This window comes from Sceloporus undulatus, chromosome 2 (genome assembly GCF_019175285.1).
Source record: "Sceloporus undulatus isolate JIND9_A2432 ecotype Alabama chromosome 2, SceUnd_v1.1, whole genome shotgun sequence".
Taxonomy (NCBI): Eukaryota; Metazoa; Chordata; class Lepidosauria; order Squamata; family Phrynosomatidae; genus Sceloporus; species Sceloporus undulatus.
This window is the reverse complement of record NC_056523.1, coordinates 241,182,586-241,195,718: the sequence shown is the minus strand read 5'-3', so window position 1 is coordinate 241,195,718 and position 13,133 is coordinate 241,182,586. Positions and strand designations below refer to the sequence as shown.

The window sequence follows — 13,133 nt, the reverse complement described above, 5'->3', positions numbered from 1 at the left end:
GCTTGGAGGGTTCGTCGGTGACACTGGGTCTCGGGGGACCACGGGTCACATCGGAGGTGGTCGGAGACCGTGTCCCGGCCGGGACAGAGACCACACTTGAAGCGCTGGCCTGTGAAGAAGACGCAGGCGGAGCAGCCGGAGGGAGCGACGACGAGCGGGGACGTCCCTCCCGGACCTTCCCCAGGGCAATAGCCGAAGTCAGCCGGGACTCCCGGTTCTTCCTGGCTTGGGAGGACAGAGACTTACAGAGGTGACAGGCTCTGGCATCATGGTCCTTTCCCAGGCAAAACAGGCAGGAGGAGTGAGGGTCCTGGACGGGCACCTTGCCCCCACAGACATCACATTTCTTGAAGGGCGCAGGCATCCTTCCGAGTCGTCAAATCCGAGGGAGAGTCAAAAGCGAAGTCAAAAAACAAGCCGAAGAAGTCCGAAGTTACCGGGGCGGGAGAAAGAGAGTGGTCAAAAACAGTCCGAGGTCTAGTGAAAGTGATTCCGTAACAAGCTAGAGCGAGCGAAAGTTCCTAGAAGCAGCTAGCGCGGCGGAAAAAAGGAACTGGGGAGAACAGCAGGAAGACATGGGCCTTATAACGGGTGGGTGGAGTTACCGCCAAAAAGTTTCTATATGTTGCAAAGTAAACTTTGCCCAGTGATTCCAGAAGGTTCCGAGCAGCACTGCGCAGGCGCAGTGAAACCCATTTGTATGATTCGCAGAGACCACGAAGAAGAAACTTCCTTAGTTTCCCTGACATTGGGATCTTTATCTTTCAAATTAATTAAATTACCTTACTCAAATTTCCCTCTATACCCTAAAAAGATTCCTTCAGTTCATAATCAAAATTCTATTCTTTTTCCTACATACGTATTTTATATTGTTTTAATAATTTGACTCTTACTTGCTTTGCTACTGCCATCTTTTTTCTTTTTTTCCCCTTTTTTTTGAAAAATTCTAATTCGGGAAAACATTCCTCTTCTACTTTTTCCATATTCTTATGATTCAAACAAAGAGGTTATTGTATGTCAAAAAGTTTCATCTCTCGTTGGGATAATTATTTTTATATTATTTGTTGTCAAGCCTTCCAAAATAACTTGCTGCCTTTAATGTTACAAAAAGTGCAGTGCACTACTTGTTGCATATCTCATTAGTTTTTCACTGTTTATAAAAATTTTCTTTTTAAAACCCATCCAAAAAGAAAATGTCTAAAGATGTAGGGAGAAAAAACCCAACAAAATGATTTCCTCAAAGCATTTTTGCCCCTAAAAACAAATGAGGAAAAGTAACATTTATGCTATTGTGCTATTTAATGCTCCCAGTTACATATCTCAGGTAACACTGTTACAGGTACCACATTACTTCCAAGCCCTGCTTTAAAGAATCACTCATCCTTACCTCACAGTGCTCTCGATAGAGACTCTGGAGTGACTTAATATCCTCAAAAGTAGTACCATCTGGCAAAGAAGAGATTTCAACTTCTCCAAACTCTGGAAGTGCCCGAGATGCATCTGTTTCCATGGAAACATAATGGAAGAAAGATATTGTAGACTGTGTCAATCACAATTTAATTAGGAAAATGCTGAATGATATGAAGAAGTAAATACCCAAAAGGTCAAAGTGTTGGACGCAAAACCAATAAGGTATTCATTTTTATTATAAGTTTAATAGTGTGCAATTAAAAAGGAATCAACATTTTATATTTCTAAATTAAATATTTGAAGTAAAAGTAGCCAGATCTACTGTATGGTATGTGCTCTATTTATAGGAAATATAGGCATGGAAGGAGTCTTGTAGTACATCTAGTCCAATCCTCTACTCATTGCTGGAAACCCAGATTTACATTTCCAGCAGTTAACTGTTCAGTCTCTGCTTTTAGAGCTACAGATAGATAGATAGATAGATAGATAGATAGAGACTAACACCCCTTTGGTGAACTTCTTCAACTTTTCCTATGATTTCTCCTAATGTTCAACTAAAATCTATCCTCCTTTAATTTAAACCCATTTTTGCTGCCTTTTTTTGTGACAAACCGGCAAGTATTTGAACAGAACTGTCATATTTCCATCAAATCTCTCCTTCTCCAGGCTAAAAATATACAGTTTCTTTAGTCTTTCTTCATAGACTTCATTTCTGTAGCCCCATTTATCTTTATCACTCACTCTTCCCCAAACCCATTCAAATGCCTCTATGTGCTTCTAAAAATGGAAGACCCAGACTTTTAAGGTCACACTAGTGCAGAATCAATTAGAATTATTTACACCTTGTGACTGGGAAATTATGGTTCCCGTGGTGTAACCTCAAACTACATTTGCCTTTTTTTTGTGGTTCCTGCTCACAGGCCCAAGATCCCTTCCACATTTACAGCTGCCATGCCAGGGATCCCCCATTCTATTCCTGTGCATTGCATTTGAGGTTCCCCATCCCATATGCAAAGCTTCCTCTGCTAAAATGTCTCTGCTTGTGTCTCTACTAAACAACAAATACTTATGCAGATTCTAAATTTTTAACCAAATGATCAATAGACTTCCTTGAATATTTCATCCTGCTATTTATTCTCCAGTATCATGTGCTGTATAATTCTAAAGCTTCTACATTAAAATGTAATCAGAACTGCGAATATACACACATTTTTAATATATCAATTGTTCCTGGTTTCTGTCATGGCTTTACTATTGCTGGTTCGCACCCAGGAACCCCCCGAAAACCCTATAGGGTTTGGAAGACAATTTTGCCATGTTTTTGACCCTTTTTGGACTCTGGATACAGGAGAGAGTTTTTTCCCCCAAAAGCAAGTGACATGGAAGTCAGATTTTGGATAGCCTTGAATCATGGCTCTCAGCCTGTGGACCATACTTTTTAAAACAATTCTCTATGGACTGTCAGAAGTAATTTTTGCCAGATTTCAACTACCCTCACCCTGTTTCGGGGCTCATGGAGTATTTCCCCCAAAAACTAGTAGTCACTTCCTATTTTGGATGAAGTTTCTTCCTGGGCATAAGTTACATCAACTTCCCTTCCCAAACTTTGGCATTGTCAAAGAGAGCAAGGATCCCCCATAACCTCAACAGAAACTATCAGACTGCTCTTCATTCAACTAATTTCTGTGCATGCTAAATGTCACAAAAAGGTATTATTTTATGTAGCGATAGTTCGACATCAGAAACTGTGACGCCAAATTCTTACTGCTTTACTTGGTTGTTGTTTTTTTGAGAAAGCCAATGGGAAAGATACCATCCAGCCTTGTATAGGTCTTCTGCCACACTCAGAGACATCCAGATATTCTAATTCAGCTACCTGTTTGGTTTAAATTCCCTGACAAAGGCATGACACCAATGCACAGGACTACATTACTCCTCCCCTTGCCAACCTTTTTTGGGCCAACATATTCATAATCTATTTCCCCTCTATCCCCCTGTAATCCCCAAATTTCTTTATTGACTCTGAACTGCCTGAAATGAAAGAAGACAGGTTGCATACCTATAACTGTAGTTTTCTGAATGGTCATCTGTAAACTCACACAAACAGGTTATCCTGTGCATGCATAGTGCATAATTCAGAACCATCTAAAGTATTACACAAATGTTTTGCCAGTAGCCCCACCTACCTCCAGTACCCCTATATAAGGACCTTCCCACTGGAACTTCCAGTACCATGGATGCCAATGCAGAAATCCATAGGACAGGCAGGACATGATAAAGGGAGGATGGGTGGGGTTGTGTGAGTTCACAGATGACCACTCAAAGAACTAGCATTACAGGTATGCACCCTGTTCTTTTTCTTTGTGGACTCTGTGACTCACAGCAAGCTACACAAATGGGAGGCAAGAGTGTCATTGCAAACAAGTCAAAGGTTTGCTGAACATTAATGCAATGCATTGTGAAATGATGCAGGACATCAAACCATGAACATAAAACCCCTACCTATTCAAGGCAATAACAATATAAGCAACAATGGTATAGAAGCAGTTTCAAGGGATAGAAAGACCTACAAGCATCAGTACAGAAGTAAAACTTCAATACAGTATGTTCAAAATATATTGAAATGAAGTACAGCTTTCTCATAAGCAGTATCAGCCAAGACTTTGAGTCTATTCTGTAATGAATTATGCAGGTCATGAGCTGCAGTAGGTAGCGACTCTGCAAATGTACTCGAGTGGCACACAAGCCAGGAAAGCAACATAGCCTGTGTGGAATGGGCTTGAATTTGAGCTGGAGCAACCTTTTGAGCCAGTTCATACACTAGATTGATAGCCAACACTACTCACTCCCTCAGAAATCCTACAACAAAACAGGCAGTCCTTTCTTCACCAAAGAGCAACACACAAATAGTCTTTATGAGACATGAAAAACTGCAGTCCTTTCAACAAAAAAGGCTAAAGCCATCTATCTACACACTGATACAGTCTGAATGTCTCTCAAAGTCTGAAGTAGAATTCTGCAGGAAAACTGGGAGAACAATGTCCTGGTTGATATGGAAAGCCAATACCACCTTGGCCCAACATGTAATGTCAGGGTTGAGGACCAATTTTGTTCCAATTTTGCACCTGTTTCTGCATTGAACAGATCATCATCAAACAGGATTTTCACTGGCTGTGCTTGCTTAGAAAGCACTGAAGATTGAAGCTAAATATGGCTATGGGGGGCCATGGCTCAGGCCAAAGCTTCACCACCACGGTCTGCTACATGGCAAGAGGTCATTATCTGCTGTCCAGCCAACTTATGAGCTTTGAACTGGAGCAATGAAGCTACTCTTCTATCTTCATCCCCAAATTTACTGACAGATCAGGTCAGCTTCTCCTAGAGAAGCTGGTAGTATGCATGTATGTAGTCCAGGTAATTTGAATCTTGCAAATGAGAGCAGCAGATGAGTAGAACCTCCTATCCACTGAATCCAATTTCTTCCCCTCGTTACCGGCTGGCATCAAGTAGAATCTTTGAGACATCTGGGACTGGGATGCATCCACAATGATGGAATTTGGCTTTGAATGTTGAGCAAGCCAAATCATATTCTACTCTTGAACCCTATAAAGGGGCTTCCATCTTGGTGGACGTGGAGGGTATGGATGAGGGGGTTACCCAGGATTTATGGATGACTTGGACAAGGTATGGTAGCAGGTACATTAGAATGAATCTGAAAGAGGTGAAAAAGCAGGTCATTGAACTGTGGTAGTGACTTCACCATTCTCATCATCTAGTCGATGAAGGCTCTGACATCATCAGTAGGAGAAATAATCTAGTGTCTCCAATGAAACTGGGAGGGATTACTTTATCAGAAAGATTACCAAATCCAAAGCACACCCAGAATTGGAACTTGTATTAATTGAGGTGAGATGTGGAAATACCCAAGATATGGCAGGAACTTCAATTTGAATTGAAATGGCAGTAGCTGAAAGTTGGCCTGTCTCAGGGAACCATCTTGGAATTTCCTGTACAGGTAAGTATCTAGATACTACAGGTTCTTGCTGTATCATTGAGAATATTTTGTGTAAGGCATGTCCAGTGTGTTGAACAGACTGCCAGTCAGAGAAAAGAGCAGAGAAGTGTTTTCAACACCGACACAGTATTGCAGGTGGACCTAGTTCTCATAGTGGTAACCATAGTTCTACCAGTAATGACTATCATAAGCTGAATCGAAGTTGACTTACAGTGCCTTGTGCTGTGATAGCCATGATGCCTGTGCAATTGATGGCATTTCTACTGAGAATACTGAGACCAATGGTGCCATCTGGAACAGGATCTGGGTCATGAAGACATATGAGCTGCCGAATCTGATGCTGAAGTTAATTGGAATTGAGAACAATGTGAATGTTGATGCAGTGAAGATGGTATGGCAGGAAACAGCCTCAAAACAATCACACACCAGACTGGTGTGTGCAGACTGGAGAAGGAGAGATTGTAACTCTCAGGAATAAGGAAGACTCTAGGACCTCACACTCAAAAACATTTTCCTCAGCAGGTTGAATCACTTTCACCCCAACAGAGGATTGTTGTGAATCTTCTGCTTCAGGGGTATGTGGCCACACTTGTGGAAAAGCTCCAGAGGCCTCGACACCAGCATTGGTGGAAAGATCAGGATTCAACTGATCCTTTGAGACTGAAGGATGGCTGCAGTTTTTCTCACTGGAGTGCTTTTTCTTTCTTTCACTGTTGAGTTTTGACTCAAGTGATTTAGCTGGTACAGGAAGATGCAAACCAACATGCTGTGGAATAACTGAAAGATTCAAAATAGCATCTTGCTTAACAACCAAGTGCAAGAATGTCTCCAACTAAGAATGCTGGTGTACAGGATGAATTCCATTAGACATGAGCTCAAGTAACACTAGATCTGGGTAAATTTTAACTATTTCTTGAATAAGATTAGGTTAAAAAGTCATGGTAAGGATAAGATAATAGTCTATTAAACCAAGGTATCTGTCTTGTTCAAGCAGCATTCTCTGAATAAAAAGATATGTCAGTTTAACCATCAAAATATTTTGAGAGCAAATGGCAAAATTAAATAAATGTCAGAGTTAGATGTTCACTGGACAATGCATTTTTATCAAACTGGAGTGTTATTTAATAATTCCTGCTAAAGCCTGGCTAATGGTAGATAGGGTCAACTTGATTTTTTGTTGTTGTTTGTTTTAAGTAAGAATGGCAGTTTCAGTTAACCACAATACAAATAGTAGAAACTAATATTTGTATCAAATACCACATAAATAGTACAATTCACAATAAATTACTCTGGAACAGCCTCATTAAATACAATTATTTCATTTCTTAGCCAAAGACTATACTAACTCTTTTTCTTTGGACTCTTGGGCAACATACTTCTGACATACCCAAAAACTGTTGATGGTGTTGACTTTGGGCAATTACAGTTTGTTCAACAGATGTGCCTGTCTGTTGACCACTTGTGAAACCATCTGCGACTCCATCCACTTTCTGCATAGGCTTGTACCTAAAATATGGTAGACATAACATAAGACAACATTATATCTTTTTTCTCCATTTCTCTGAAACCTTTCAAATTTATTAGATATTCTGTATTTTTTAGTGTCAAATAGTGAGAGATGTTGTCTTTGGCATCTTTTGTAGCAAACTCCATAAGATTTGGAATAGCAAGATAGCTTTTCTCAGCCCCCCAGTCAGAACTCATTTCCTTTACAGTTTTCCTCAATTGTCCAACATCATTTTCTTTATCTACAAATTAAATCTGGGAAGAGTCACCACATATAGCTTTGTGTAGCCATGACGATTACAACTGGTGTGGCATTCTTTTAATACTACACTCTATTACAATAATCAGTAATCCAGCCCAATGACTCTCCAGAGGTTAAGACAGCCTCCTACCACACCCAATAAAGGAGAAAGTGACCAGGTGGTAACTTTCAAAGTGTGTGAGTTTGGTGTGGCATATCCGTTGGGATATGACTCTTCCACTCGAGGGCGGACTGCTACTTAAATGGGAATTTTTCCCCCTTTGGTGAGCACAAGAGCTTAAAAATGACACTGTGGGCACATGGTTCCTATCCCTGCTATATGAAAAGCAAATGGTCTTGGTAAAAGGTGAATTGGCTCAGATTTCTGCACCTACTGAAATAGCACATGTCAGTCACTTCAAAACATCATCAAAAGCACAGTACAGTAAATTTTTAGTGTTCTCTACTTTATAAAGGTAAAGGTAGTCTCTTGACATGAATGTCTAGTTGTAACCAAGTGTAGGGGGTGGTGGTCATCTCCATTACTAAACCAAAGAGCCATCGTTATCCGAGGACAACTCCAGTGGCCATGTGGCCAGCATGTCTGCATCGAATTCTGTTAATGTACCACAGAAGTGGTACCTGTTTATCTACTTACATTCTGCATGCTTTCGAACTGCTAGGTTGTCAGAAGCTGGGACTAGTGACAGGAGCTCACTCTCATCATGCAGCACTTGGGCCTCGAACTGCCAACTTTTCAATTTTTTGGTTGTCAGAACTGATATCTTAACCATTAAGTCACCACATCCCCTCTAACATATAGCGTCTTGAAAAATAAAGAAAATCTAGTCCATACAGTTGTCCCTTCCCATCTGCGGAGGTTCAGTTCTAAGCCCTCCTACAGATGGGAAAAATGTGGATAGTTGCACTGCATTTTATTCAAGAGAAGTGATGTGTGTATGGCTCCAGAAGCACATCTGGCATACACAAAGCACAAACTGATAAAATAGGGTGTGATGATCCATGGGCATTCAATCTTCAGGCAGCTAGCCTGTTGATAAGGTAGGCCTAATGTAACTCAGGTCCTGACTATGATATCAACAATATCAGCTCTGAAGTAGTATAAAAATTGTTTTAATGCTATAATTGTTTGTCATAGTGAAGAATTTTCAGAGTGTAAGAAAAACTGGTTTCAGTACCACTTAATCATGTAAAGTTAATAATGATTAGCCAACTCAATTATGTACAGTTGTATGCCAAAATTTTTATAGTCTCTTCCCTACATTTTATATTAGCAAATACTCTGGATGCTGGGGGAGAAAAGCACAATACAAAAAGTGATGGCAGCATCAGCATGCATAAAGTTAATTTTAGTAACAGATATTTTGCAAACAAACAAACAAACAAACAAAATTTAAAAAGTACAGTGGCCAAGAAAACAATGTTGATTCACTATGATTTTAATTTGGACAGATTTAAGTGAATAATTAAATTGTAGCACTATTGCTTGCAGATAGGCCACAAAAGAACGTTTGCCAACATTTATTGAAGTCTTGAAAATTAAGATGCTAAAGGTGCAGTATACATTTTTTTTATTATGTCAGTAGTATAGCAGCTGAACAACTAGAAGTTATTAAAATAATAACAGTTCTCTACATAATTATAAAAAGTCCTTATATGGACTATTTCATAAGAGTTTTAAATTTCTATAACTATTAAAGATGTTAGAATAAGGAAAAGTTTGACATTTAATATGTTTTATTCAAGTGAAGCTTCTTAGAAACTGCTGAAGGGAACCAATGAGCATTTTTATTTATTTTGTTATTTTATTTTTACGTTTTATATGTGTTTATAAAATGGCTTTTAACTTGTGTTTTAAAACAGAGGTTTGGTTTCATTGTATTTTATCTTCTGTACGTAGAGTCTTTTAGTTACACTTTGTTTCTAAAGGCTGTATACCATCTTGGATCCTATACTAGCAGAAAGGCAGGATATACATTAAATAATATAATAAATATAATATAATATAAATATGGCAGTTTCAAGTTACAGGGTAGTTAAGAAAGGATTTAAAGAAATTATGTTTGTTTTCTCCAATGAAGCAAAAGAAGATATGTCTCTCATGCAGAAGATATTACCTCTGGTGATGGTGGAAGAAAAATAAAAAACATTGCTACATCTAACTAGCTTTTTAAAGGATGTTCAAACAATATGGTCCCTATATTGGCTATTCTAATCTTAACAGAGCTCTTCTGCAGCTATAATTTCAAAAAGACATCTAAACTTCAGTTTTGTCCAATTCATTAATGTCATTGATTTTTTCAGTTCCACCCGCTATACATTCCCACAAACTCTGGTTGTTTAGTCCTTTACCCCATTATCTCATAGTCCTATCTGTTCTTTTACTGTTTCTGTAGGAGTATATATCTCCCCACTGGAGTGTTTAAGAACACAACATAGCAACACAGTCACAAGACCATAATGGAGAGATGTGCATAGGTGATAAACCCTGGTGTTACTCTTTTATAAATAAACACCAAATATTTTGGGCTGGATCCAGACTAAGCTAGTTAAGGCTTTTAAGTCACACTGAAACCTACAGAACAAGTTAGGCCCGAAAAATATGGGCCAAATGACGTGGTTTCCCATTATGTTTGGAGCGTAGCATTTAGACAACGCATGCCCCGGAAACAGTGGGAAATCATGCCAGACCCACGTGATCGGAAAAGAACCGGGCCAAAAGGAGCAATAAAATACTGCTCTTTTTGCCCGCTTAGTTCAAAACTGCGGTGGTGGCTCGGATCAGGGCTGAGCACGTGTGGTTGGTACAACCTTGATGCAGACGACACCAGCATAGCCCCACCAAGGTTTTTTTTGGCCTGTCTATTTTGGGCCTTAGTCATAACTAAATAAAGCCTGACTAGTTTTCAAATAGAATGATGTTCCTATAAAGATGTCTTACCTTACACATACCATTAAAAACATATACCAGCCAAGGATATGTTTTAAAAGCAATTTCTGCTTATTCTATACTTTTTCCTTAATTAGGATAATAAAGAAAATACTGCTAGCAGTAATCATTCTTTTCTTTGTATACCTGTCCTTCGCAAGCAAACAACTATAAATGGGAGAGAGGGTATTACCGGCTTCTACCAACAAAAATAAACAAAACACACATGAGACTGAACATCTGCCCATTTTAACAAGATGGAAGGTAGGTCAGTACTCCAGATGTTATCCCTGGTCAAGGCACACACTGAAACTGAACTCAGGAGAATATACATCTCCTCAATAATTATTTATTTAAGAATAATATGAATTTGTTCACAGTCATATGAAAGCACATAAATATCTTTCATTTTTAGGGAGGGGGGAGGAACCCAGAACAAAAATACATTCAATAATTATTAATCCCACAAGCAAGGAGATACAGAAGTTGTTAATGATTATGGAATGAATTACACAATCTAACCTCGATAGTTAAATATGAATTTCTTTCTACATCTGAGTGTGGTGAATTAATATGCTGCAATAAGAGTAATGTATATACTCATGTATAAGTCTAGACATTTTAGTCAAAATTTTTCCCCCAGAAACCTGGGTCGACTTATCCACAGGTCAATGTAAGTACAGAATTTTAACTCTAATATATATATAGGAACCATTCCCTGGTGAAAGAAGAGAGCTTAATCCCTTCTTGGTACTATCTCAACCATCAAGGGTGAGCACAAACAGTTATGCCTGCTGGAATTTTGTATGTTCTTTGGCATCATTTCCCTTTGCTTCATCCTTTACATCCTTTGTTACAGGCTGCTAAGTTTCATCCTTGACTTATACATGGGTCTTATCAAAATCCATAATTTTGGGCCCAAAACCTGCCATCGACTTATACATGAGGTCGACTTACAGTCGAGTATATACAGTAAATAACATTTTTTCCTAATGTTCAGAGCTCAAGAAACTGAGGTAACTATTCACATCAATGAACTATTTACAGTTATTGACACATTTATTCACTGCAGAAGGAGAAGAAATGCACAGATATCTGGATGAGGATCTAAATTAATAATCAGGCATCTTCATCTACTACTCCACCAAATGAACTGAAATAGAAATTTTGGGCTCAAACCAGTGAGCCCACTTATAAAGAGCAATGTTCTTCTATATACAGTCCCCCCCCCTCCTTATCAGCAGACCTGCCATTTGCAGAGGGCAAGGCCCCACTTTGATTAATGGTGGCATGTGCACATGAACATGCTAGGGGGTGCGCACACCCTACATAGAAATTACTTTTAATGAGACTTGAGTACGCATGGATTTTCATATCTGTGGGGGTCCGGAATGAATTCCCCATGAATACGGAGGTCCAACTATATTTACAAAGCTTTATCTCAAGGAAGTGTAACCAGAAGTTTGCAACAGTTTTACAAAATTACGGTAAGTTTAAGTCATGCTGTATACATATATGGTTACACTTGTGTTTTTTCCAGCATTCAGACTTTTGACAGGTCTAAATCCAATATATGTTTATGGTAGTATAAAGTTTTCTGGAGCCTCCCCCTGCAGCTTTAACTTACATTGAAAAACGCACCATAGTGTTTTTTAGCCATCTGGACTAGGTTTCTGGAATGAAAATACTTCTGATTGAACATCAACAGAATTTAACAGATAATCGATTTTTTAAAAAAATAGAATAATACTTAGTGAAAGCATAGCTCATCTATGTATAGGATAAAAATGGTAACGATCCAGAGACAAGTTTACAACTTTATTTTCTAAACATATCCGGGGTAGCCATGTTGGCTATATAGAAAAGTATAATAACACCCAAAATCCACAAAACAGTGATGACTTTATTGGAACAAGCAAAATGAACAAAATACATGTTGCAAGCTCTCAAAGTTCCACTGGCTTCTTCATCAGAAAATTTTTTAAAAATCATACAAGAAAATATTGACAAACTGTAGGGCTGTGACAAACATTGTCATATTTTTCTTTCTCCTGTATGATTTTTAACACTTCTGATCAAGAAGCCAGTGGAACTTCGAAAGCTGGCAAAATATATTGTGTACATTTTGGTTGTCCCAATAAAGATATCTCTTTTGTGGATTTTGGATGCTGTTAACCTTATCTGCTGTTTGTGAAATCTCTGCCATATAATTGTAATTAATATGACTTCAGATAGTGAGTGCAAACCAAGGTTTGGCTAAGTACATTTTTTCATAAATACAGTCAATCTTAAGCAACAACTGGAACAGACCAGCATAAAAAGCTGGATTCCAGCTGGCTTGGGAGTGTGGTGTACACATGACGCACTCCCCCAAGCCACCCGGAAGCCAGATTCAAGCCGCCTGGCTAGCCAGACATACACCGCTGGAGTGTCTTAAAGCCCGCCATGGCGGAGAGGAAACACACACACACACACACAAACTGCAGGCAGCCGCAATTAATTCCATCACCACCTTCATTTAAAATGACTTTAACTAAAGGCCAAATCATGTGTCCCTATTTAGATGAATACTTCTGATGACTTCAAAGGTGAGAAGTATATGGAAAGACAAAAGGTGAGCTCTCTGTAGGTTCAGTATAGTTTTATTTTTGTTTTTTTAAACTCGTGATCAACTGCAGGAAGGCCAAGAACTGAGACTCCAAGGCAGTAGCAAAGGCTGCAGCTGCAAGGTGGTGGGAAAGGAGAATTCCAGGGGTTTAAAAGTTGGTTAAAGCTTCATGATGAGAAGGGAGAGATCTAGAGGTTTAAAATCTGGTGAAGGCTTTGTGGTGATAAGGGAGATACAGGAATTGAAAATCTGGTGAAAACTGTGTGGTGGGATGGGAGAGAGGGAGAGGTTTAAAAGCTAGTGGAATCTTCATGGTGGGAAGGCAAAGAGCAAGGGTAGAGCAATTTTAGATTTTAAATACTGACTTCAGCATCCATAGTTTCTGATATCCACAGAAGGTCCT

The 13,133-nt window shown here is 39.0% G+C and overlaps 1 protein-coding gene across 3 annotated transcripts in view; it reads right to left on the bottom strand.

Moving 5' to 3' along the window:
* RFX3 (regulatory factor X3) overlaps positions 1-13,133 on the bottom strand; it is a 183,611-nt gene that overhangs the window by 29,623 nt on the left and 140,855 nt on the right. For all 3 annotated transcript variants that reach the window (XM_042453967.1, XM_042453969.1, XM_042453968.1), the window contains 2 exons: positions 6,813-6,931; positions 1,388-1,500 (listed from right to left, as the gene is read on the bottom strand). In XM_042453967.1, the coding sequence (XP_042309901.1) occupies positions 1,388-1,500; positions 6,813-6,931 (232 nt within the window). The remainder of the gene's footprint in view (positions 1-1,387; positions 1,501-6,812; positions 6,932-13,133) is intronic.